Source organism: Solanum pennellii, chromosome 11 (assembly GCF_001406875.1).
Source record: "Solanum pennellii chromosome 11, SPENNV200".
Taxonomy (NCBI): Eukaryota; Viridiplantae; Streptophyta; class Magnoliopsida; order Solanales; family Solanaceae; genus Solanum; species Solanum pennellii.
In genome coordinates, this window is record NC_028647.1 from 62,868,273 (window position 1) to 62,891,461 (window position 23,189).

A 23,189-nucleotide genomic window follows, 5' to 3' on the forward strand; every position below is an offset into this window, starting at 1 on the left:
ATGAATGTTTCTATTTGTTTAATTTTATACAATTTTAAGTGTCTATTTGTACAAATCCAAAATTAAAGATTATAGTTTTCAGGTGACGCCAAGTTAAGAATAATATTTATGTATTATGTCTTATTTATTATAATTTGATGATGATAATGATAAAGTGGTCATACTTAGAGTTTTCCTGAGTCTTTGTTTTTTGGCTAAGTGATATGTTAGGCCCAATTGAGCACTAAAATGAGCTGTTGAAAAAAAAGCAAAAGTAATGAATAGACATAAAGCTAAAAATTATACTTTGCTTTATTGCCTCAATTATTTTGTAGTCAAGAAAAGAGAATTGTTTTGCTTCTTTATTGTTTGCAATCAGTGCTTCATTCTTGTTTGCAATATTAAATAAATAGTATTAAATAATATTAGTATTTACTGTGTACTAATCGTAGTCCTATTAGGATTAGTACTCCTTAATCCTAGTCCTATTAGGATTAGTACTCCTTAATCCTAGTCCTATTAGGATTAGTACTCCTTCCTATATCTCCTATATATATCTCCCATGTATTCCCTTATTAAGTTAATACTTCAATACAATCAATATTCCTTCACTTACCATTCAAAAAAAAACATTTTGCTTTGAATTTGCAGTTTTCAGAAATGAAAGTTGTGTTAGCAGTTGGTGGTGTATTTATCAAATCAAAATCCTTGACCCAAACCAATAATATGTGTAGATCAAAAAAATCATATTCTAGAGCTAACAAAATATTCAAAATTCCATTCCGAGCTTGCTATCACCAAATGTTAACTTTTAACGACTTTAACTCTTCAAAACTCTAAAACTTTCAAAATCACAAACTTTATAATCAATTTTTTAAATCAACTTCTAAACTGATCAAACAAGATTTGGAGAAACTACCGAAAGGGATAAAATGATAACTTTTTTTGAGAATTTTCAAAAATGACCTTCAGGGTCATTACATAATTTCAACCTTTGACTTTGATGTTGGAACACATTTCTCATTGCCCCACGTGCTTGAAATCTGAGATCGTTTTACGAGTTTAATTTATATGTACAAATAAAACGATTCGGAGGTCAAAAATTAGTGTACAATACTAATAAGTATGTAGTCAGAGCATTGTGTAGTTGTTGTCTCAATACTTATTGTTCCCTATGCTTCATTTATCCTTTTTTAACACGGTAATGAGCTGTGTAGAAATCTACTCCCTCTGTCTCAATTTATGTGACTTATTTTCCTTTGTAGTCAGTCTCAAAAACAAAATGACATATTTCTATATTAAGTAACGATTTAGCTATAAAATGTCTATTTTACCTTTAATTAAATGATTTACAGCAACACAAATTTCTATCATTCATTTTGGACCATAAGTTTTAAAAATCTTCCTTTCTTTCTTAAATTCTATATCGAGTTCAACTATCTCACATATAATGGGACGAAGGAAATATCATTTTAAGCTATTTTATTTTTAAGTTCCCCCTAACACCCCCCACCCCTCGACACCTCTATTTCAATTATTGAACTGAGAAGTAATGAATTGCTTTAATTTATCGTTGTCTAATTATTTGAAAAGTCTTAGTTTTGGAATAAAAAATGGCATAGTCCCTCCTCCCCTCCATGAATGCCAGTTGTAGATTGTACAAATTATACATATTTTAAGTTTTATCATTTACTTTTGACACAACTTATGTTGTCTTGGCCCTATGCTTTAGTCTTTTTCTACTGCTTTACAATAATAACAAACTAGATGTACTAAATCCCTTCAATTTAAAAAATGAAATTAAAATCTCGCAGAAAAAATATTGAAACATTGTAGATTTTGCAACATGTGCTTGGGTGATCATTCTTTTATCAACATAAATGAAAAGTTGGAAAAGACTATTGAAGCATTGCAGAATTTGCAAAATCAAATTAGTGACCTTGGCTTACAGAGACATTTTGGTTTGACTAAACAAGAAGCTAGAACACCTTCAACTTGTTTGGTTGATGAATCGGATATCTTTGGTAGGCACGAGGAAATAAAGGATTTGATTAACCGTTTATTGTCTGAAAATGCAGGTGGAGGAAACCTGACTGTAGTTCCTATTGTTGGAATGGGCGGTGCGGGTAAGACAACACTAGCTAAAGCGGTTTACAACGATGTCAAGGTGAAGAACCATTTTGGTTTGACAGCTTGGTACTGTGTTTCTGAGCCATATGATGCTTTGAGAATAACGAAAGGGTTACTTCAAGAGATTGGCTCATTTGACTCAAAGGATGACGGCAATTTAAATCAGCTACAGGTCAAATTGAAGGAAAGCTTGAAGGAAAAGAAGTTTCTTGTTGTCCTTGATGATGTGTGGAATGATGACTATAGTGAGTGGGATAACCTGAGAAATGTTTTTATACACGGAGACGTGGGAAGTAAGATCATCGTAACTACACGTAAGGAGAGTGTTGCTCGGACGATGTGTGCTGATCGTTGCACAATCACTGTGGGGAATCTGTCTAGTGAAGACTCTTGGGCTTTATTCAAACGACATTCACTAGAAAATAGGGATCATCCGGAACTTGAAGAGGTTGGGAGAAACATTGCAGACAAATGCAAAGGGTTGCCTTTAGCTCTAAAGGCACTTGCTGGTGTTTTACGCGGCAAATCAGAGGTAGATGAGTGGAGAAACATTTTAAGAAGTGAAATATGGGATCAGAAAAGTTGTTGGAATGGTATATTACCAGCGCTGATGTTGAGCTACAATGATCTTTCTCCACATTTGAAGCGATGTTTTGCTTTTTGTGCAATATATCCCAAAGATTATGAATTCTGCAAAGACCAAGCTATTTACCTGTGGATTGCTAATGGTCTTGTAAAGGAGTTCTGTTCAGGTAAGGAATACTTTGACGAGTTGAGATCAAGATCATTGTTTGAGAGGGTCCCAGAGTCTGGATGGAAATCGGGGAGATTCTTAATGCATGACCTTATCAATGATTTGGCCCAAACTGCATCTTCAAAACTTTGTATTAGGTTGGAAGAGACCGAAGGATCCCATGATATGTTGGAACAAAGTCGACACATGTCCTATTCCATAGGACAAGAAGGTGTCTTTGAGAAATTGAAACCACTCTCCAAATCAGAGCAGTTGAGGACATTGGTTCCATCCAATATCAGTTACATATGTCAGCTAAGCAAGAGGGTGTTGCATAACATACTGCCAAGCTGACTGACGTCCTTAAGGGCATTATCATTGTCGGGTTATGATATTAACGAGTTGCCAAATGACTTGTTTATCAAATTAAATCTCCTGAGATTTTTGGACCTTTCTAGGGCACGTATTGAAAAGTTACCAGATTCCATTTGTGTTTTGTATAACTTGGAAACACTTCTCCTGTCATCTTGTCGTTGTCTTGTGGAGCTACCGGTGCAGATGGATAAGTTGATCAACTTGCGTCATCTTGATCTAACCAACACTGATAGCTTGAAGATGCCTCTATATCTGAGCAAGTGGAAAAGTCTCCAAATGCTAGTGGGAGCCAAGTTTGTTATAGGTGGTTTGAGAATGGAAGATTTGGGTGAATTACATAACTTGTATGGATGTCTATCAGTTTTAGAGTTGGAAAATGTCGTTGATAGAAGGGAAGCTGTGAAGGCAACTATGAAGGAAAAGGAACATGTTGACAAGTTATGTTTGGAGTGGAGTGAAGGTAGTTGTGCTTACGATTCACAAACTGAAAGAGAGATACTTGATGAGCTACACCCGCACACAAATATAAAACAACTCCAAATCAGGGGATATAGAGGGGCAAAATTTTCAAATTGGGTAGCTGATCCTTTGTTTGTTGAGCTAGTAAAATTGTCTCTTAGCAACTGCAAGGACTGTGATTCCCTGCCATCACTAGGACAGCTTCCTTGTCTGAAATTCCTTTCCATTAGAGGGATGCATGGAATAAGAGAGGTGACGGAAGAATTCTATGGTAGTTCCGTATACTCCAAAAAGCCTTTTAACAGTCTTAAGAAGCTTTTATTTGAAGATATGCCGGAGTGGAAGCAATGGCACGTACTAGGAATTGGGGAGTTCCCTATACTTGAGAAGCTTTCAATTGAAAAATGTCCGGAGTTGAGGGGGAAGTTGCCTGAAAATCTTTGTTGTCTTACAGAATTGAGAATTTCAACGACACCTCTTATTGACGAAGCTCAACTCCAACTTGAGGGAATGAAGCAGATTGTTGCATTAGTTATACGTGATTGTAACTCTGTTACCTCCTTACCTTTTAGCATACTGCCCACTTCCTTGAAGAGAATAGAGATATGTGGTTGTCATAAATTGAAATTGAAATTGGAGGAGCCTGGAGTTGATCATTGTAACATGTTTCTGGAGGAATTGAGACTGCATGGATGTGATTGTATAGATGATATATCACCTGAGTTGCTCCCAAAAGCACGCAAATTGAGTGTAACGAATTGCCACTACCTTACTAGGTTTTTGATTCCTTCTGCAACGGAACGTCTTGAGATTTGGAGATGTGAGAATCTTGAAATACTTTCGGTGGCCCGTGAGTCTGCCATGACATTTTTGCATATTAGGAATTGTGAGAATCTCAAGTGTCTGCCACAAATAGATTTACAAGTCCTTGTCATTTATGATTGCAACAAGTTAGTGAACGGAAGAAAGGAGTGGTGTTTACGTAGACTCACTGAGTTAGAGATTTATCATGATGGGAGTGACGAAGAGATCCAACGTTGGGAGTTGCCTTGTTCTATTCAGAGACTTACCATAAACAATCTGAAAACATTAAGCAGCCAAGTTCTGAAAAGCCTCACCTCTCTTAAACATCTACGCGTTGAGGGTACTATACCTCAAATTCAGTCACAAGGTGGACTTCCCTCCTCTCTTTCTCAGCTACATTTAGGATACCATGATGAGCTCCATTCACTACATTTTTCCCACCTCACTTCACTTATACGTCTACACATCTCGAATTGCCATAATCTCCAATCACTCTCCGAATCAACACTACTGCCCTCCTCCCTCACTGAGCTGTACATCTCGAATTGCCATAATCTCCAATCACTCTCCGAATCAGCACTGCCCTCCTCCCTCTCTCACCTGACCATCAGAGATTGCCCTAATCTCCAATCCCTTCCAGTAAAATGGATGTCCTCTTCCCTCTCTAAACTCGATATTTCCAAATGTCCATTGCTCACACCACTAGTACAATTTGACAAGGGGAAATACTGGCCAAATATTGCTCAAATTCCCATCATAAACATCGATTGGAAATCCCTCTGATTTGGTTCCTCCAACACAAATGTAAGTTATTCTATTTGCTCTGCTGTTGGTTGTTTAATACCAATTCATTATTGGTCTAAACAACTTTATTCACTCATCATCTTATTTGACTAATTACACTCACTTTTTCTTCTCTATTAACCTATCATATCTTCACCATACAACTCCATGGATCTGTAATTGTAACAGGGGGATTGGATTGACTTAGAGTTTCTAAAATTTCTTTTCAGGTTGTGATTTTCAAGTCGTACAGCCATCTACTAAGCATGACTTGCTGCAAATGGAACCAAAGGTACATGAGAATCAAGTTGTTACAAGAGACATATTGTCATAGATTATAAAGAAAGATACTACTTTTTCACCGTTAGGATTTTCAAGTCCAGACGCGAAAGTTGTTGAACTATGTATATAATGACTTGTAAAATGCATCCCTTGTACACATTTTTTTCGTCTCCTACATACGAACTTAAACTAAATTCATGTCTGACCTCGAAAACTGACGGAGAGATTTTTTTCATTGGCTAATTTTTACAAATGATTACTGTAAATGCTAACATATTAAAATAATCAAAACAACTACATGGCAATTAACATCTAATGAGACAAAGTAACAAACTATAGATTCAATTAAATAAACAAAAAATAATGTACAGTGACAATGTATCAACAATAAATTAGCAGGGAAGAATATGAAAATAATTAAATCAATATTGATTAAAATAATATTAAATTTACTTCAGAGCTAGACAAGCACAGTCTCCATGTAGTGTGGTACAAGGAGGTAATTAGACTCCTACATGTGCTAAGTGAGGTAGGAACCACCCAGGAACATGTTGCGATTGCCCCACTGATTGCTTCAAGTACGGTCAAAAGGGTCACTTCATGAAAGAGTCCCTAAGAATATGCAATCGGTGGAAATAGGGGCGTTAGAGCTCAATCTTGTTTAGTTGCTCCACCAGACAAAGCTGCACCTAGAGAAGCTACTTCAGGGACTGACGGAAGGACAAACCGTCTAAATCAATGTTATCACTAGTTGCCAAAATCAAGTGATTTTTTTTGGTCATATGAATATGATTAACTGGCAACTACACAAGGATGATAATGTTTTGTTTGTCGGGTACAAGTTGTCTCATCCTCTTAGTTTCTCGGGTTTTGTGCTTTTGCGAGTAAAAGATAGGATTTAGAAATATGCACTTCTAGACACTTCAATTCGTATTTTCACTGAGTCATTTAACCACTTGAAGTTATAAAGTGATCATATAGATATCTTCATAACTTATATGCAAATGTTTGAATAAGGACAAATTAGTCATATTGCACATGTTTTGGCCTTTAATTATAAGTAAGTCAAATTTCTTTAAAATAATAGAGTAAGTTATGTTAAGTAGTGAATGAAAAGGGTATGATTGAACCACGAGGGCGTATTGTATATAGTATTATTCTACATTTTTGTTAGAATACGGCTTGATTTTGTGACTTTTTATCACATGACAATAATTTTATTCGTAATTAGTAATTTTGATATGCAGAAATGAGGTATGAGAATTACTTTATCCCAAATTCTATATGCGACACTAATCTTACAATTTTGATATAAATTAAAATAAGATAAATTCGAAACTAATTAAAGATCATAACCAAATTTTTCATTTGAAAATACTAATATTTCTTGTCTTACGTATCAAACAGTCTCTTGTTATAAAGCATGATAAGTTTATATCTCAAAATATATTTGAATTTATAAAATTAATAAAAAATGATATTTTAGAATACCTTTTTTTTTCTCAAATTCGCAACGTATCAAGTCTCGAACTCGTGACCTAGCGGTGCTGAGAAAACCCCCTCAACTGCTGTGAACAAGAGTGACTGGTGTCCTTTACTAAACAAGCGAAATTATTAATGGCTTAATTATTTTATTTACAGAAAAAATATTTTATTATTTTAGACCTTTTTAGAGTCGCCACTTAATTTTTACGAAAAATCAAGAAAAACATAATTTCTAAAAGATTTAAACAGGAAACCTAGTGAAAACATTAAAGGGGGTTCGGGGGTTCACATTTATATTTTAGGAAGGTTTTTACGGCACCTAAAATATCCGTTAATACAGTTTTCCGACAACTAACCTGTTTAGCTAAAATATTCTTCAACTTAATTTGAATCGATTTGGAATTGTTTAAAAGATGAAAGATTGGCCTATCTTCTAAGTGAAATTCTTTGACTTATAAAAATTAAATTTTAAAATCTATTAAGAGTCGATCGTTTTAAATATCTAAAACATAAGGCGTTTTGCGGGGGTTTGAGTCTTTCAACCCTGAAACTAACGACAAATATCGGTCAGAAATAAATGTGGTAAGTAAAAAAGAGAGAGAAAGAGTTGGTTCCAGATCCAGTTTATGTCTATCTAAACTCTGGACCAGTATTTGGACCCATTTCGTTTTGGGCCTTAGGCCCGTTCGATTTGTACCCGTCCTAAATTCCTATACAAAAACAAGATTTCGAGTTCTTTGAATTAGAATAAAGGGAAATGGGCTGGGTCTCTTTCATAACATTTGGGAATTGAATTGGAATAAAGGGGCCCAAATCCTTGTCTTTGGAATCAATAAGTTAGCCAAATCGAGTCATTTGGTGAATTCCGTTAACATAAACAAATAAGATCGGATTATTATAAGTTAACTAATAAGCTTCTTAATTTTAACGAAATAAAATAATCGACTTAAATATAAAATAACTAATTCGAAATGTAAACTATTATATAACTAAAGATATTTAAACAAAATAAAATCTTTTGAGACGGTTTTCGAATAATTATATAATATACTAATTATATACATAATTATACAAATAATATATATTATCTAAAATTTACAAAAAGTGATGAGATTAATTTAAAATAACTTAAAATGTTTTGAACTTTATGAAATCTAGTTATTTCAAATCATTCAGAATTGAGAAGCTCGTTAATTAATTCATATCGGGGAGGATCAAAATTAGGTGTCAACATTAATGACTGATATAAAATAAGCCAAACCAACTAGTTTTTAATGGCCCGGGATCATTGGAAAAGGAAATTGAGAAATTTACATATGTAGTCGATCGTGTTCATTACTTAGGTATTTCTAATTTGATGTTGACTAAAGCAAATTTAACTTAATGATTTCCAAATTTCTAATAATACATGAAATTCATCCAAATGTTTTGAGAACTAAATCAAATATTACCATTCGGACCTAGTGAAATCATCAAAACTCAAAAATAACTTTTCTAACCTCAAATGTTGGCTGAAGTCAAATTTTAGCCTCAATTGTCTCTACATCTCGTCTAATGAATAAAAATCAAATGTCTTACGACCCAAACCAATAATTTATCTAGACGAAAAATCATATTCTGAAACTAACGGAATTGTCAGAATTTCATTGCGAGCTTTCTATTACCAAATGTTAATTTGGTCAAGTATCCTATACTTTCAACTTTCAAAATACAAAAAGTACTCATCCAAAACTAATATGTATATCTCAAGACTTGATACAATAGTCCCACTAACCCAAAAGTCACGTTCAAGAGCTGATGAAACTTATGAAATTTCATTTCAAAAATCGTAGCTCCGATTGTTATAAAAAATTCAGTTTTAACAATTTTAACTCTCCAAAACGCTAAAAAATTCAGAATCACAACTTTACAATCAAATCTAAAATCAAATTCGTAAACTAATTAAACAAGATTTGTGGAAACTATTGATAGGAATAAAGTGATAATTTTATGAGAAATTTCAAAAATGACCTTCAGGGTCATTATTTAATTTCAACTTTTGACTTCGATGTTGGAACATATTTCTCATTGTCGCACGTTCTTGAAATCTTAGCTCGTTTTACGAGTTCGATTTATATTTAAAGATAAAACGATTTGGAGGTCGAAAATTATTATAGAATAGTAATAAGTATGTAGTTGAACAATGTCTAACTCTTCTCTCAATATTTCTTGTTTCTTTTGTTTCGTTTTATCATACAGAGAAGAGCCTAAAATACCATTCAAGTATAGTGAACGGAATAAAAATACCTTCCTTCCACCTTTGGGCTTTAGAATACCCTTTATTCACATATATGGACCTATATTACAATTTTTTCAAGAGTAATGATTCATCCTTTCATTAATGACGCGGTAGCCTTTAATTGGCTGGAAATTAAATTAACCAAGAAAATAATAATATCTCCTAATCAAATCCGGATCCAACTAAATTTTAATGGGCAAATTACAGAAATTACATACTGTTAAGGCAAAATTACAATATATCCTTTAAAAGTTTATAATCACAAAATTCCCTCAAAATGGATACAATAATATAAGTGTTGATACATTAATTTAATGCGCAAGATACATTAATCGTTAAGTAAGATACATTACATTTTATACGTGATACATTAATCTGATGTACATTTTATACATGATACACTAATTTGATGTGCGAGATACACTAATTTAATGCATGAGGTGAATTTTATACATGATACACTAGTTTGATTCGTGAGATACACTAATTTGATGTGTGAAGTATATTTTATACATGATACACTTATCTAATTTGATGTGCCATGTCTTATGGCTCATTTGGCCATAGATTTCCCAAATAATATTAGAGGAAAAATTTTGGCAAATAGTGTTTGGCCATACAATTTGCCATTATTTGGCAAATATTTTTGACAAATATCCCAAATTTTAAAGTACTAATTTTTTCTAGTATTTGGATCAAATCTCATTATTTGGGATCTTTTGAAATAGAAATTTTTAAACAAAATTTGTATCTTTTACAAAAACACCCTCTATAGTAGTTGTTTGCGTTGTATTACATAATTTTTTACGTGAACACAAAAGTAGTGATAAAATATTTAATGAATATGAAAGTGATAATATGGTTGTTGATGAAAATGATGAACAATTGGCTCAATAAAAAGTCATAATTCGGAAAAAAAATGAATTAAATTTTTTGATTTTTTAATTTAAAATATGATGACGTCGTCAAATTATAATTTGTCAAGTCATCAATTTTTTTAATTAAAAAAATAAAAATTCTGAACTAATTAAGGGGTACCCCATGTATATGCATGAACCATGGCTTGCAAATCTTAAAACTCATAATTAATTTGTACATAAATTTTATTTATTTCTAGTCAAATATTAGCCAATCGAATTTATAATTTATGTTTTCTAATAAATGTATATAGACTATGTGTGACCTATAATTTACATGTTTAAGTATTATTAAAAAATGCAAAATTTTGGTGGATATGTATATTAAACGTCGTTGAAAATATGAAATTTTTGACGAATTACAAGAGAAGTTCGCAATTTTTTTAAATAGAGAGTCACGATATCAACTACTATTGATTTTTTGTTGGAATAGAATGTATACACCCTACACTCTCAAAATATTATATTTTATTTTCAATTTTTCGTAAATATGAAATACTTTAGGAAAACTCTCACATATCGCCACTTAAAAATAATTAATTACTCTCCATAGCTATAGTTTGATAGTTACAATTTGTAGCTACATGCTATTTGGAGGAGAGAGGAGAACGAGACTGGGAAAGAGAGGAGAGAGGCGAGAGAGAGGGGAAAAAGAGTGGGAGAAAGGTAATTGTATATGTATATTGGTTAGATAATTGTATATTATATATATATAATTGTATATATGGCTAGAGAGACTGGGATATGGAGGAGAGAGGTGAACGAGACTGGGAGAGAGAGGAGAGAGGCGAGCGATAGAGGGCAGAGAGTGGGAGAGAGATGAATTGTATATGTATGTAATTGTATATAAATGTATATTTTACGTATACATTTGTATAAATGGCAAGCGAGATTGGGAGAGCGAGAAAAGAGGAGAGCGAGATTGATAGAGGGAGTAGAGAAGCGAGCAGGAGAGGGAGAGAGTGGGAGAGAGATGAATTATATATGTATATATGCTAAAAATTATATTTATACACATTTATTTGTATATCTTGGCGGATTATATATACACAAACATGACTAATTATATAAATTCGAAGTCAATTCACATAATGAATGTATAATATTAATCGCGAGTAATAATTATAGCAAATTATAACTATGACGAGTACTTAAATAGTATAAATTTACTTATTCGCGTAATTTTCTCTACCACTCAATTGCATGCATACCTAATCAATTGGTAACAAGTTCTCTTCTTTTTATGGTCCCAATAACCTTTTGTATGGCCAATGATTAGAAGGAATTATTGGTAGGGAACACTAGCTACAAAGGTGGTTGATGATAAAAAAAAATATTATATTTTTTGTATATTATATTCCATTTTCCAACCAAATGAACTTATCATAGATGGGTCCATTTGTAGATTATAATTTTTTTTTTATAGTCTGAAATTTTTTTGTGTGCAGAATGTTAAGCCATAATCTAGTATTGACACAAAATTTACCTTCAACCATAAGAAATAAAATTCTACATACCACTTTCTTGATCAGAGATTTCGATCTAGAGTTTAGGATACAATAAAATTTTTAGCACGGAGGGATTTTCTTCTACGTGTAATTAATTTTGAATAATTAAATTTCAATATGAATATCAAAGACCAAATAAAAAAAATCAAACATCAAATGAAAACCCCTCAAATTAAAAAAAAGTGTCTCTCGTATATTAAAAACTTGAGATAATGGATAAAAACCCTCATTAATCATTACTTTATATTAGTTTCATATTTAAACTATGTCTTGTTTACTTAATCTTTGAAACCTAAGAATGAAGTTTTTTTTTAATGGAAAAAAAGATAGATATATTTTTGCACCATCGTAAATGGTATGCAAATATCCTCCGTCATACTTTTGGGACATTGGTGTCCATGCTGTCCAAAATCTAGAGCATATATATCTTTTATACTAACGGACATACACATGTCATAATCATATCCACCGATCTAACAGTTATCGACGGATAAGATTGTGTCACGTGTCCCTATTTAGTCTTTGAAAAACATATATGCTTTAGTTTATGGATGGCAGGGGCATCAATATTCGAAAAGTATGACTGAAATATCTGCATATCATTTACGATAGTTTCGAAATATATTTGTCCTTTTTCCTTTTATAAATAGAAAACCCTTTCGTTTTATCATGACACTTGATTAAGTTTAATCGAATTTCAAAATAAATATTAAACCTTGAGCAAGACACTAAAGAGAAAATGAAGAGTTATAAGTAACACCAATAAGACTAATGATGAGATTAATAAGATATCAACTCCTAACAAGAGAATTTACACAAGTTCGAACTTTAAAAATGCAAATACTTTTCTTATCTGGCATGAATTCAGATTAATTAATCATAATCTCAAAACGAATATCACACTTAGGTTTTAAGAAAAAAGTTAGTAACATTATTTGACATAATAGAGGCAAGCATCACACCTCTTGTTGCCCAAAAAAGGGAACCCTAATTAATTATCAATAATACATAATGGTAAAGTCCACTTAACCAAATTTTCTAATTAAGGGAAAAGAATCTTGAGTTTTAGGTGATGACAAGGCTTAGATGTTGACATATCAACAAAATAGATAAATACCAAACAAATCCATTTCAAACCCCTTTAAATTAATTAATTTTAGAAAACAATTAGTTGAGTGCCTTTTCCATTTTAAACAAGTTTTGGTTTAATAATTAGCTAAAACCAAAATTTTAAATTCCCAATCCATTTTGTAGGGAAGTATGGAAGAATAAATTCATTATCTATCGAGTTATGAATTTTGTTTTTTTATCTTTTTCTTTCATAAATAAATTCGTTAAAAGAAAATTAGATAAAGTGATATTCATAACTCGATGGATGATAAACTTATTCCTTCGCCTTTACACACTACAGAAAAAATGAGTTTTAGCGGCAATTCAATTAACAATTGTCGCTAAATATGTATTTTTAACAGGAATTATCACTCTTTGTAAATGTCCCTAAAGGCTTTAGCGACATTAGATCTAATGACACCTAATTATTGTCATAAAGACTTTAACACTCTTTATTAATGTACTTATTTATTACCCGCTAAAAGTTATATTTATTATAATGACAAAATGAATTAAAAATTTAAAATTCATAACTCGATAAATATTAATCTGATTCAAGATCTACGAATAAGATGAATTCCCAAATATAATTTTATAGTGGATATTGATATGTTTAAATAATAATATGTCTTTGATTTCAATTAAATCAGCTATAATAAATTCTCACCTATCATATTTCTCCATTACCTAAACTAAACATTTAAATCAAGAGAACAACTATCTACCTTTTTTCTCCAACTTTATTTTTATTATTATATAATATAATAATTTGTCTCATTTCTTATATTTTTATTGAAAAAATATTTATGTAAAACAGAATTTGTTTTATAGAAAATATTTTTTTTATTTTGTTTTTTTATGGCTAGTACTTGCAACTCATTGAAAAAGTAACCAATAAGAAAACACAGGCGGTTATTAGAGAGAGTTTGTGGAGTAGGAGTCACTTGTTTTAGTGGTACCTTTTAATTTTATTTTTATCGATATTTATTTGAAATTTGATTAATTTAAATTTATATTAAAAAATTATAGCGAATTCGGGCTAATGACCCCGTGGCCCACACCCTTATAAGAGAAAAGAATAAAAATAATAAGGAAAAATTACATAAATTAATACATTTTAAAAAATAATTACTGATTTTAGCGATATTTTTTGTTTATTATCATTTATAGCAATATTGTAATAAATCTGTAATATGTATTAAAAGTGAATTATGCATGCATTGTATTTGAATTATAATTGTTTTTGAAATATATTATGTTTGTTTACATTGTATTTTAAGCGTATTAAAACGTGTGATAAATGTATTATCCAGCATAAAAACTTGTATTATATATGAATAATAAATTGTTCTTTGTAATATGTATTAAACTTATATTATAAATGAATTAAAACTGGTCAAGTGAAAAAAAATATTATTACTCTAAATAGAAAATATTTTTTTATTATAATATATTTATGTAAGTTTTCCAAATTAATTTATAATATAGTAATTGTGGGAAGAGAGAGTACTTATTTGGGATAATAGTATTTTCTTCTATTAAATATCATCTTATAAATTTAAAATATATCGACTGAAAAAATCAATACCTACATTAAAATAAAATAATCATTAGAAAAATTTTCTTTATCAAGTGGTAGAAGCAGTTATTTATATTACACCTCTTGAGAATATTAAGAATTACTATTTTTTCACTTAAATTGTTATCGTTGGACTTTTTTCACAGATATTTCGATTGAATTAATTTAAAAAACACTCAATGATTATTCCAAATATTCATTGGTTCGATGAAAAAAATCATATTTTATAACATAATTTTTTTTAAATTTTATAATGAAATAACTTTTTTTATATAGTATAAAATGTTAAAAAAAATTAATCTTCATAACGTAAAATATTTTGTGTATCAAATCGTTTTTGTTAGATAAAGACATATATGAAAGAAAGATCAAAAAGTGTCTTTGCCATACCTACAACAAGAGATATACAATTAGAAGGAAAAAAAACACAAATTCTTTGGACCCCTCTTGTTGGTGTGCTTCTATTTTTATAGATAAATTTTTTAAAATAATAGAAAAAAAAAATATATATATATATATACACATACTTTGACTATAAAGATTTGATCTTTTTAGCTTCTTTCTACTATTTATTAGTCTCTTTGCTTCTGAAGAAAAATTGCCCTTTATTCAAGATGATCTTTAAACTGAGGTAAAACATAGAATTATAGTTTTTTTGTTATTTTTTTGAGTTGATTTCTTGTATGATCACTCAACTTAATAGTTATTATTTCAGAAAGTTACATTTCTTCTTAATTTTCATTGTTTCCAACAAGAAAAACAACTTTTTGAAATAATATTTTTAAGAAATCAATTTTTTGTTTCCTCAAAGCTAAAACCTAATCTTTTAAAATTTTGGTTTTTTTTAAAAAAAAAAAAAGGTTTGAGGCCTTTTGTTGGTAACTTCTATTTTCCATCAATTGTAGAAGCTTTGACAATAAAAAAAATTGATCTTTTTTAGTCCTTTTGCTTCTAAGGAACATTTAGTTTGTTTGTTTTTCACAAGAAAATCTTTAAAAGTGATGTAATTCATGTAGTTTACTTGATTTTTATTGATTAAAAGTAAAATTTATATATAAAAAAAAATTAAAGGCAAGTGAATTAAGATCGATAAAAAAAAATTATTTAGAAGTATTTTTATCATTCTCTTCTTCGAATTTTATGAAAGGAGACTTTCGACCTTTTCCTCATAAAAATTACTAAACACATTTAAATTTTCTCATTTCTAACTCTTTTTTTATAAATTTTACCAATAACTAAAATGATGATTTTTTCGATAAATAATTACTATAGTATATTGAAACAAATTAGGTATTTTTTTCAAACTAATGGATTTTTTTTTTTGATTTTCTTTTTATCAGGTAAGATCAAGAATAGTTTGAAAATTAGTTATTATTTGCATGGAGAGTCAAAGAATTGGAGATACAACAAGTACTTTGTCAATTGATCATGACATGACTTATAATACAAGTTTCATGTATCATTCCACACTAAAGTACATATAAATTCTTTAAATTTTTTTCATTATTTATTTAATTAGTTTTAATTTTTTTTTGACAATTATTGATTTTTTGTGGTGTTGTGTAGTAATAATAATCAAGAACCATCAACTTTTGATTTTGGAGAATTGGAAGAAGCTATTGTTTTACAAGGAGTTAAGATGAACAATGATGATTCTTTTAAATCATGTATGCTCTTTTTTCTTCTCTTTTTTTTTCGACAGTGATCAAGTCAGAATTTTCGATAAATTTCTCATCAAATGGTATTAGGATAATTCTTTTTTTTTCTCTCTAATTCCATTCATTTTCATTTGATATATACCGTGTAATTTTTTAATAAAATTATGTGAGATAAACTTTTTTTTATCCTATATTCTGTTAATGTTCTTGAGGCATGGTATATTTTATCGAGGAGGTTCAGATAAATCTTTTTTACCCCTAACTCTGACTTTGTTCATGTTGATGGGGTATGTTAAGTTTTTCGACGAAGAGATTTAGAAAAATTCTTTTTTCTCCTAACTCGTCTATGCTTCTAGAGGTATATGCATCGATTTTTCTTCAAAAATATTTGAATAAAGCCTTTTTGTTCTTAATTTTTTTCATATTTATAGAGATATATACGTTATAATTTTTTGCTAAGAATATTTTAAATAATAAATCCTTTTTTTCCCTTGGTCTTTTATTTTTTTTAGGGGGTTAGGGAGAAAGTCTTGTATGAAAAATGTCAACAAAATAGAGAGGCTAATTTCCATTTCTAAAACATCAATCATTTCATAAGGTGTGTTTTTGTTACTCAAGAGGGCGTGTTTTTAAAGTTGTCAATAAATTAAATGTAAAATTAATAATAATATTTTTTATTATTTTTTTATTTTTTTTTATTTTTTGTGTGTGTTGTGTGCAGCTTTATATGGAGCAGGCATAAACAGACCTGCAGCAACTCTGGAGATGTTCCCTTCTTGGCCTACTAAAGTGCATCACACCCCAAGAGTACTATTTCCCTATTTTTTAGATATTTATTCGTGTTTTAACGTAATTGATAAATTTATCGTCACATAATTAAAAGATTATGATTTAAGTGGTTTGTTTCTCTAACTTTGATAATGAAAGGAAACTTTGAAACTTCTCTTTGTGATCAAATGATCAAACTTGTGTGGTGTTTTCGTGCTTTCGAGTTGATTTTGATTTAAGTTAATAATTTTACTCTTGAAATGAACTTTTAAACCTCATTTAAGATATTATTTTCCACTTTAAGAAAAGTCTTCTAGCTCGTTTTAAAGCTTCATGAAGAAAAATATTATATTTTAAAGATAGTTTTGTTGAGCATACACATTTAATTAGTTTCTACGTACGAGTTCGTTTTCAAGCTAATTGAATGTCTGTCTGTTGCTAGTTTTGTTTCACTTAATTTTATATTATTTATTTTTGTTATTTGTGTGACAGTATAAATATACAGTTATATATCTTGAAACTAAAAGTATAAATATCTTTAAAATTATCGGTGCATAAAATTAAAACTCGTATTTGTATATAGGGAAGCTCAAAATCAATAGGAGGAGAACAAAGTAGTGATTCAGATTCAGCACTAAACACTACTATTTCTAGTAGAGGTGAAGCAAATGTGGAACTAGAATCACCTTCAAAATCCAACTATGCAAAGGTTTTTTTCTTTTATTTTATCATCGTCTATATGTTGTTTCGACTGATCAAAAACATTATTGAATACGTGATGATCCTCTAAAAATATGAATTTAATTTTTTTTTAAAGGGTCTATCATCTATTTATGTTGCTCGGAGAGTTCAAATAGTATTAATTAAATATATAATGAATTCTAAAAAAATATGTATTTTTAAAAGATTCGGTGTAACTAGGACAATTTTTTGGAGGGTTTATCATTTATGTGTTATTTGTACGATTTAAAAACACTAGCAAGTGTGATAAATCCTCCCAAGACATGTATTTTGAAAGTTTCGATATAATTGCGATAATATTTTTAGAGAATCGATCACGTATCAAGAAAACCCAAAATCCCAAATATGACATTTTTAAAGATTCTTTCTGATTTATATTCTGACAAGAAAAGAAATGAGGGGAGAAGAGCATTTTTACAGTAATTTAAAGTGCGCAAATTTTTTCATTTTTGATATTATATATATGTTAGATTTTTTAAAAATATATATTATTTTTCAAAAATAAGCTATGTATTTATTGAGTTTTTTGAAAAATTCAAACAAACACAATCCAGGAGAATAATGGATTTGGTCATGTTAATATAATCATATATATTATGTTATATATTTTCTTTATTTAAATTTGTTACATTGACTTGATAAAAAATATTTTAATAATTATAATTTAAATAAAGACATATGGAATATACTGAAATTATTTTTAATTTAATCATTGACTCTTGACTCAGTAAAATATTTTTTTTCAATTATATATTTCCTTTTTAATTTTATTTTGTTTTAAAAATAAATTTAATATTGTTTTTTCATATTTAATTATTCTGTTACTCTACATTTCCTATATTATATTTAAACTCACAAGATCTGAAAAATACTTAATATATCATATTATAAATTTTTTATTTTAAGATCACAAATTTTCAAAGTTAATTATAGAAATAAGAAAATATTGCATAAAGTCTGAACAGTATTTAAATAATAACAAATTTGATTTTAGTCAAAAAAATCAAAAGTCTATCAAAAGATCCTGCCATTTTTGACACGTTATACCTCTAAAATATTAAAAAAAAAAAAAAACTCAATTTTTTTGCTTTTTTTTAAAAAAAATTTGCACACAATTTACACATATAAATATATATTTTATTTTATTGCAGAGAAAAGGTGCTGGTTCAAATTCAGATAGAGTAACTGATGCTAAGGTGGTACCACATAATTAATTTATAATTTTGCAGTATATTTTTTAGTATATTTTAATTTTATATTTTTTTAAAAAATATTTGTTAATAATTTTGTTAATATTGTTTACTGCAGACTTTGAGACGTTTAGCACAAAATAGAGAAGCAGCAAGAAAAAGCAGACTAAGAAAAAAGGTAGTAAAACATATATTATAACAATAATATTTTCGGTGTAGTCTTATAAGCAGAGTCTGAAAAGATTGAAATATACAACTAACTATGTATTATAATAACACGTTATTAACTTATTATAACAATTACTTTTTTCATTTGATCGAGAATATATAAAAAACAATCTCTTTATTGATAAAGAGGTCGGTTCCAATAATTAAAAATAAATTTTTGAAAAAGAAAAGTTGATAAATATAATAAATATTATTATAAAATATGATTATTATAGAGAATTCTGACAACATGTATAATTTTTTTTGTATTTTACATAGTTAATAATTTATTTATTTATTGAAATTTTTTGCAGGCTTATGTACAACAACTAGAAACAAGTAGGATGAGACTTGCTCAACTAGAACAAGAACTTCAAAGGGCTAGATCTCAGGTTTAATTTAATTTATCTTTGAAAATTATTTTTTTATTATTATTATTATATTTAAAAGAAAAAAAATTATGAAGAAGTTGTTTTCCATGTAATATTTAATAATTCAATAAGTAAAAAAAATTATTTATAAAAATGAATTTTATCATATAAAATATTTTCTTAATTTAAGTGGATTTTAATTAATTTTTTTTGTTGTTAATTGGTTTGTGTCAAGCAGGGGATTTTCATGGGAGGTGGTTCTACTGGTCCCAATATCAGCTCTGGTAAAGTTTTAATTTAATGTTTTACTTATAATTACTTTTATTTATTTATAAATGGTAAAAAAAATCCTTGTAATTTACTATGGATCATTATATATTTTAATTAAAATCAATAGCCTATTCAAGTATAATTCTATAAATTGGAATATAAAAAATGTGATTACTTCTATTTTTATGAAGTAGAAAAACTGTTTTTAATAATTGCTCGATAAAAAAATTATAAATAAATTTTTCAGTTTTGACAAAATGGCAGCACCAAATATTCAGAACTAAAAAATTTCAGTCAAAATTAGAGCATTTTTTCAAGTCAAAGCTTATAATTCTTTGTTTTTAAATGTGGACACAAAGAAAAAATAATCATTTTTGACTAAAGAAAATTTAATATGTTCTTTTTGTCATCCTTTGTGTTCTAAAGGATAATATCTTTTTTACTAATTAGTTTTATTTTTTATTTGATATTTATATTGAAACTCAACTCCTGTATAATATATTTAAATAAATTATTTTCTATTAAAGATTTTATCATATTTAAAAATCAAAATCAAATTTTGTTAAGAGAAGCACAATACATTTATTACATCACCTTATATATATAATGCCATTAAATCATAAAATGATTTACCAGTCAAAACAGTCTTTCTACCACATAAATATATAATTAAGGGTCTGCATACGTTTTACCTTTTTCAGATCATACTAATCAGTATGTTATTATTGTTATTATATATATACATATAATATTAAATTTTAAAGATTTTTAACGAAATTTTTTATTTCACTATTAATATATCAGGTGCATCGATGTTTGACATGGAATATTCAAGATGGTTAGATGATGATCAAAGACAAATATGTGAGCTACGTACAGCATTGCAAGCACATTTAGGAGATGGTGAACTTAGAATAATTGTTGATGCTTATATTGCTCATTATGATCATATTTTTTTACTCAAAGGAGTTGTTGCCAAATCCGATCTCTTTCACCTCCTCACTGGTATTTGGGCATCTCCCGCTGAGCGCGGGTTCCTTTGGCTCGGTGGTTTTAAGCCGTCTGACCTTATCAAGGTAAATATTTTTTTACTATCAGTGTATCTCATTCTGTTATTAGAGATATTACATGAATGTATCGAACTGAATTGAACGAGTTAGAATAGATTTAAGCTAATAATGACAATGGGATGAAATAGGTTTAAAAAGCGGGTTATAATAATTTAAGTAATGCATGAAAATCTTACTAAGATTTATTATCTTTTATTTGTTTTTCTAATATAATATTTTTTGGTACCTGATAAAATTATTTTATTTCTTTATTATAATTATATATCAAATAAAAAAATATAAATTTTGTCAAAATTTCTCATGAGTTATCAGTTTGGACAACATATATAGTTCCAATTTTTAATGAGTTAGTTGAATTAATAAATAGGTAGATTAATTATTAGTCCAAACTTGGACAAATAGGTGTATCGTGTTTTTATGAACTAATTTTCTCAACCTATAGTTAAAGTATGTATTGACAATTTAAATAATATACTATATACAATCAGATCACTTACAAAATAACTATATATATAGATAATTTTTTGTGAAAAATATCATTTAGTAACCTTGTGAAAATAACTAACTATACATATATATATATATATATTCTCTGAGAGTTTTCTCTACAAGCTAAGTTTTTGAGAATCTAGTACGGATATAATATTATTTTTTATAGAATTCAGACAATATAAAAATTTTATTCACATATAGTGACTTGATAGTGCAAAAACTATTTATACTGACGATATATAGTTATCATCTCAGATGTTGATTACACAATTGGACCCTTTAACACAACAACAAATTGTTGGAATTTATAGTCTCCAACAATCATCACAACAGGCTGAAGAAGCACTTTCACAAGGCTTAGAACAATTAAAACAATCTTTAATTGAAACTATAGCCACTTGTTCTGTCAATGATGGCATGCATCATATGGCTATTGCATTGGGAAAACTTGCAAATCTCGAAAGTTTCGTCCATCAGGTAAAATTTTCTTAATGATAAGTCTCGTATTTAAGATTAAAATAAATAAAATATCTTACAGAGAGCGTTTTTTTGTTTAATAGATCTTATACGATCTGAGACGGGACAGTAATAGTGGCGGATATAGTGATTATTAAGCCTTGTAGTTGGAAACTAGTCATTGTCATAAATTAAAGTTTTACATATAAAACTTTACGATTATTTCATGAAGTTTCACGTCTACAATTTAGATTTTCATGATGATGACTTTTTTTGTTTTTAACTAGAAGGGCTTAAAAGTGTCTATTTATGAATTCTATTTTGAATTTGAATTAGTTAAAATGTCCTTTAAGTTATTAGTCTAGACTTTGTGGTATAAGAACGAACCGTATAATGTATTGATTAGATAAATATAAAATCTTAACTTATAAAGTCTGATATTTAAGTGAAGATCGATAGAAAATCAAATTCATTATGCATTCATATAGTAGCCTCTTGTATAAAGCAAGTGGTTATTTTAGGTATAGACTTTTTTTATGAAATAATAACCATCTTATATAAACCTAGGCTTTTGACTCTTTTTATCACCTTTGTCTCCCACTATCTTGTGAAGGATATAATTAAATAGATTGTTTTTAGCAGACCTTTTGCTATATTACTAAGAATTTTTCTTATACTTTTGATACATGTGTTAGTTGATTGTGCATATATGATATATATTTTTCTATTATTACTCACTAATATATGTATCACAAACTTTTTCTATTAATTAAGGCTTAAAATTATCACATTTTTTGCATGCATTAGATTTTTGAACTTAAGATCTTACGACTCTTCATTTACTTTATTAATGACTAGGTCAGACCCTTGATTATTGTGAGACATGTTCTCATCTTTTTGTTATTGATATCATCACTTTAAAATCTTTGCACTTTATACTATAGCTAAAGATCCCAAAAAGTGTAATTATGTGATAGCTTTTCTCACTTTTCAACCCTTAAGAAATGGGATTTAATTTGAAAAAAGGAGAATCTAAACTACCCCTTCTAATCATGCATCTATGATTGAAATGAATTAAGGATTACATTTAATTTGGCTTCGAATCACATTTACGCCCTTCAACTTTGGGTGTGCACAAGTAGGCACTTAAACTTGTATAAAGTTGAACAAATAGACACACATGTCCTACATGTCATTTTTTGTCCTACGTGTATTGTGTCATGTAGGACTCATGTGTTTATTTATTTAAAAGTTAGATAGTTAAAGTGTCTATTTGTGCATTATGAAAGTTGAGGTCAAAGTTAAAATTTGAAGCCAAGTTTAGGGTCCAATATATTTATTATGCCTATTTCATTTGTAGAGTGTCTTTTTTACCTATTAGAGAATAGAGAAATCATTCTTGTAGCAATAACTTTGCACTAGCCAAAAAAAAAATATTTATTCAATCATGTTATATATAATATAATTATCGATAAATTTTATTACAAATATTAGAATTGATAACCTATTTTAAAATGATGATTTTGAATATATATATATATATA

General features: G+C 28.7%; 2 protein-coding genes across 2 annotated transcripts in view; both read left to right on the forward strand.

Annotated features, from left to right (window-relative positions):
• The first annotated feature begins 630 nt into the window (after positions 1-630).
• On the forward strand, positions 631-5,689 carry LOC107004034 (putative disease resistance RPP13-like protein 1). Its single transcript, XM_027912754.1, is given in 3 exon segments — positions 631-792; positions 1,787-5,284; positions 5,494-5,689. Coding segments are annotated over 2 exon segments (3,630 nt in total). The 5' UTR covers positions 631-639; the 3' UTR covers positions 5,264-5,284; positions 5,494-5,689.
• A 9,260-nt stretch (positions 5,690-14,949) lies between these two features.
• LOC107004114 (transcription factor TGA9-like) overlaps positions 14,950-23,189 on the forward strand; it is a 10,122-nt gene continuing 1,882 nt past the window's right edge. Inside the window, exons 1-11 of the mRNA XM_015202347.2 lie at positions 14,950-15,053; positions 15,763-15,896; positions 15,989-16,089; positions 16,802-16,887; positions 17,432-17,557; positions 18,741-18,785; positions 18,898-18,957; positions 19,301-19,378; positions 19,596-19,641; positions 20,432-20,703; positions 21,445-21,666. Coding sequence (XP_015057833.1) covers positions 15,802-15,896; positions 15,989-16,089; positions 16,802-16,887; positions 17,432-17,557; positions 18,741-18,785; positions 18,898-18,957; positions 19,301-19,378; positions 19,596-19,641; positions 20,432-20,703; positions 21,445-21,666 — 1,131 coding nt within the window. The 5' untranslated portion in view covers positions 14,950-15,053; positions 15,763-15,801. The remainder of the gene's footprint in view (positions 15,054-15,762; positions 15,897-15,988; positions 16,090-16,801; positions 16,888-17,431; positions 17,558-18,740; positions 18,786-18,897; positions 18,958-19,300; positions 19,379-19,595; positions 19,642-20,431; positions 20,704-21,444; positions 21,667-23,189) is intronic.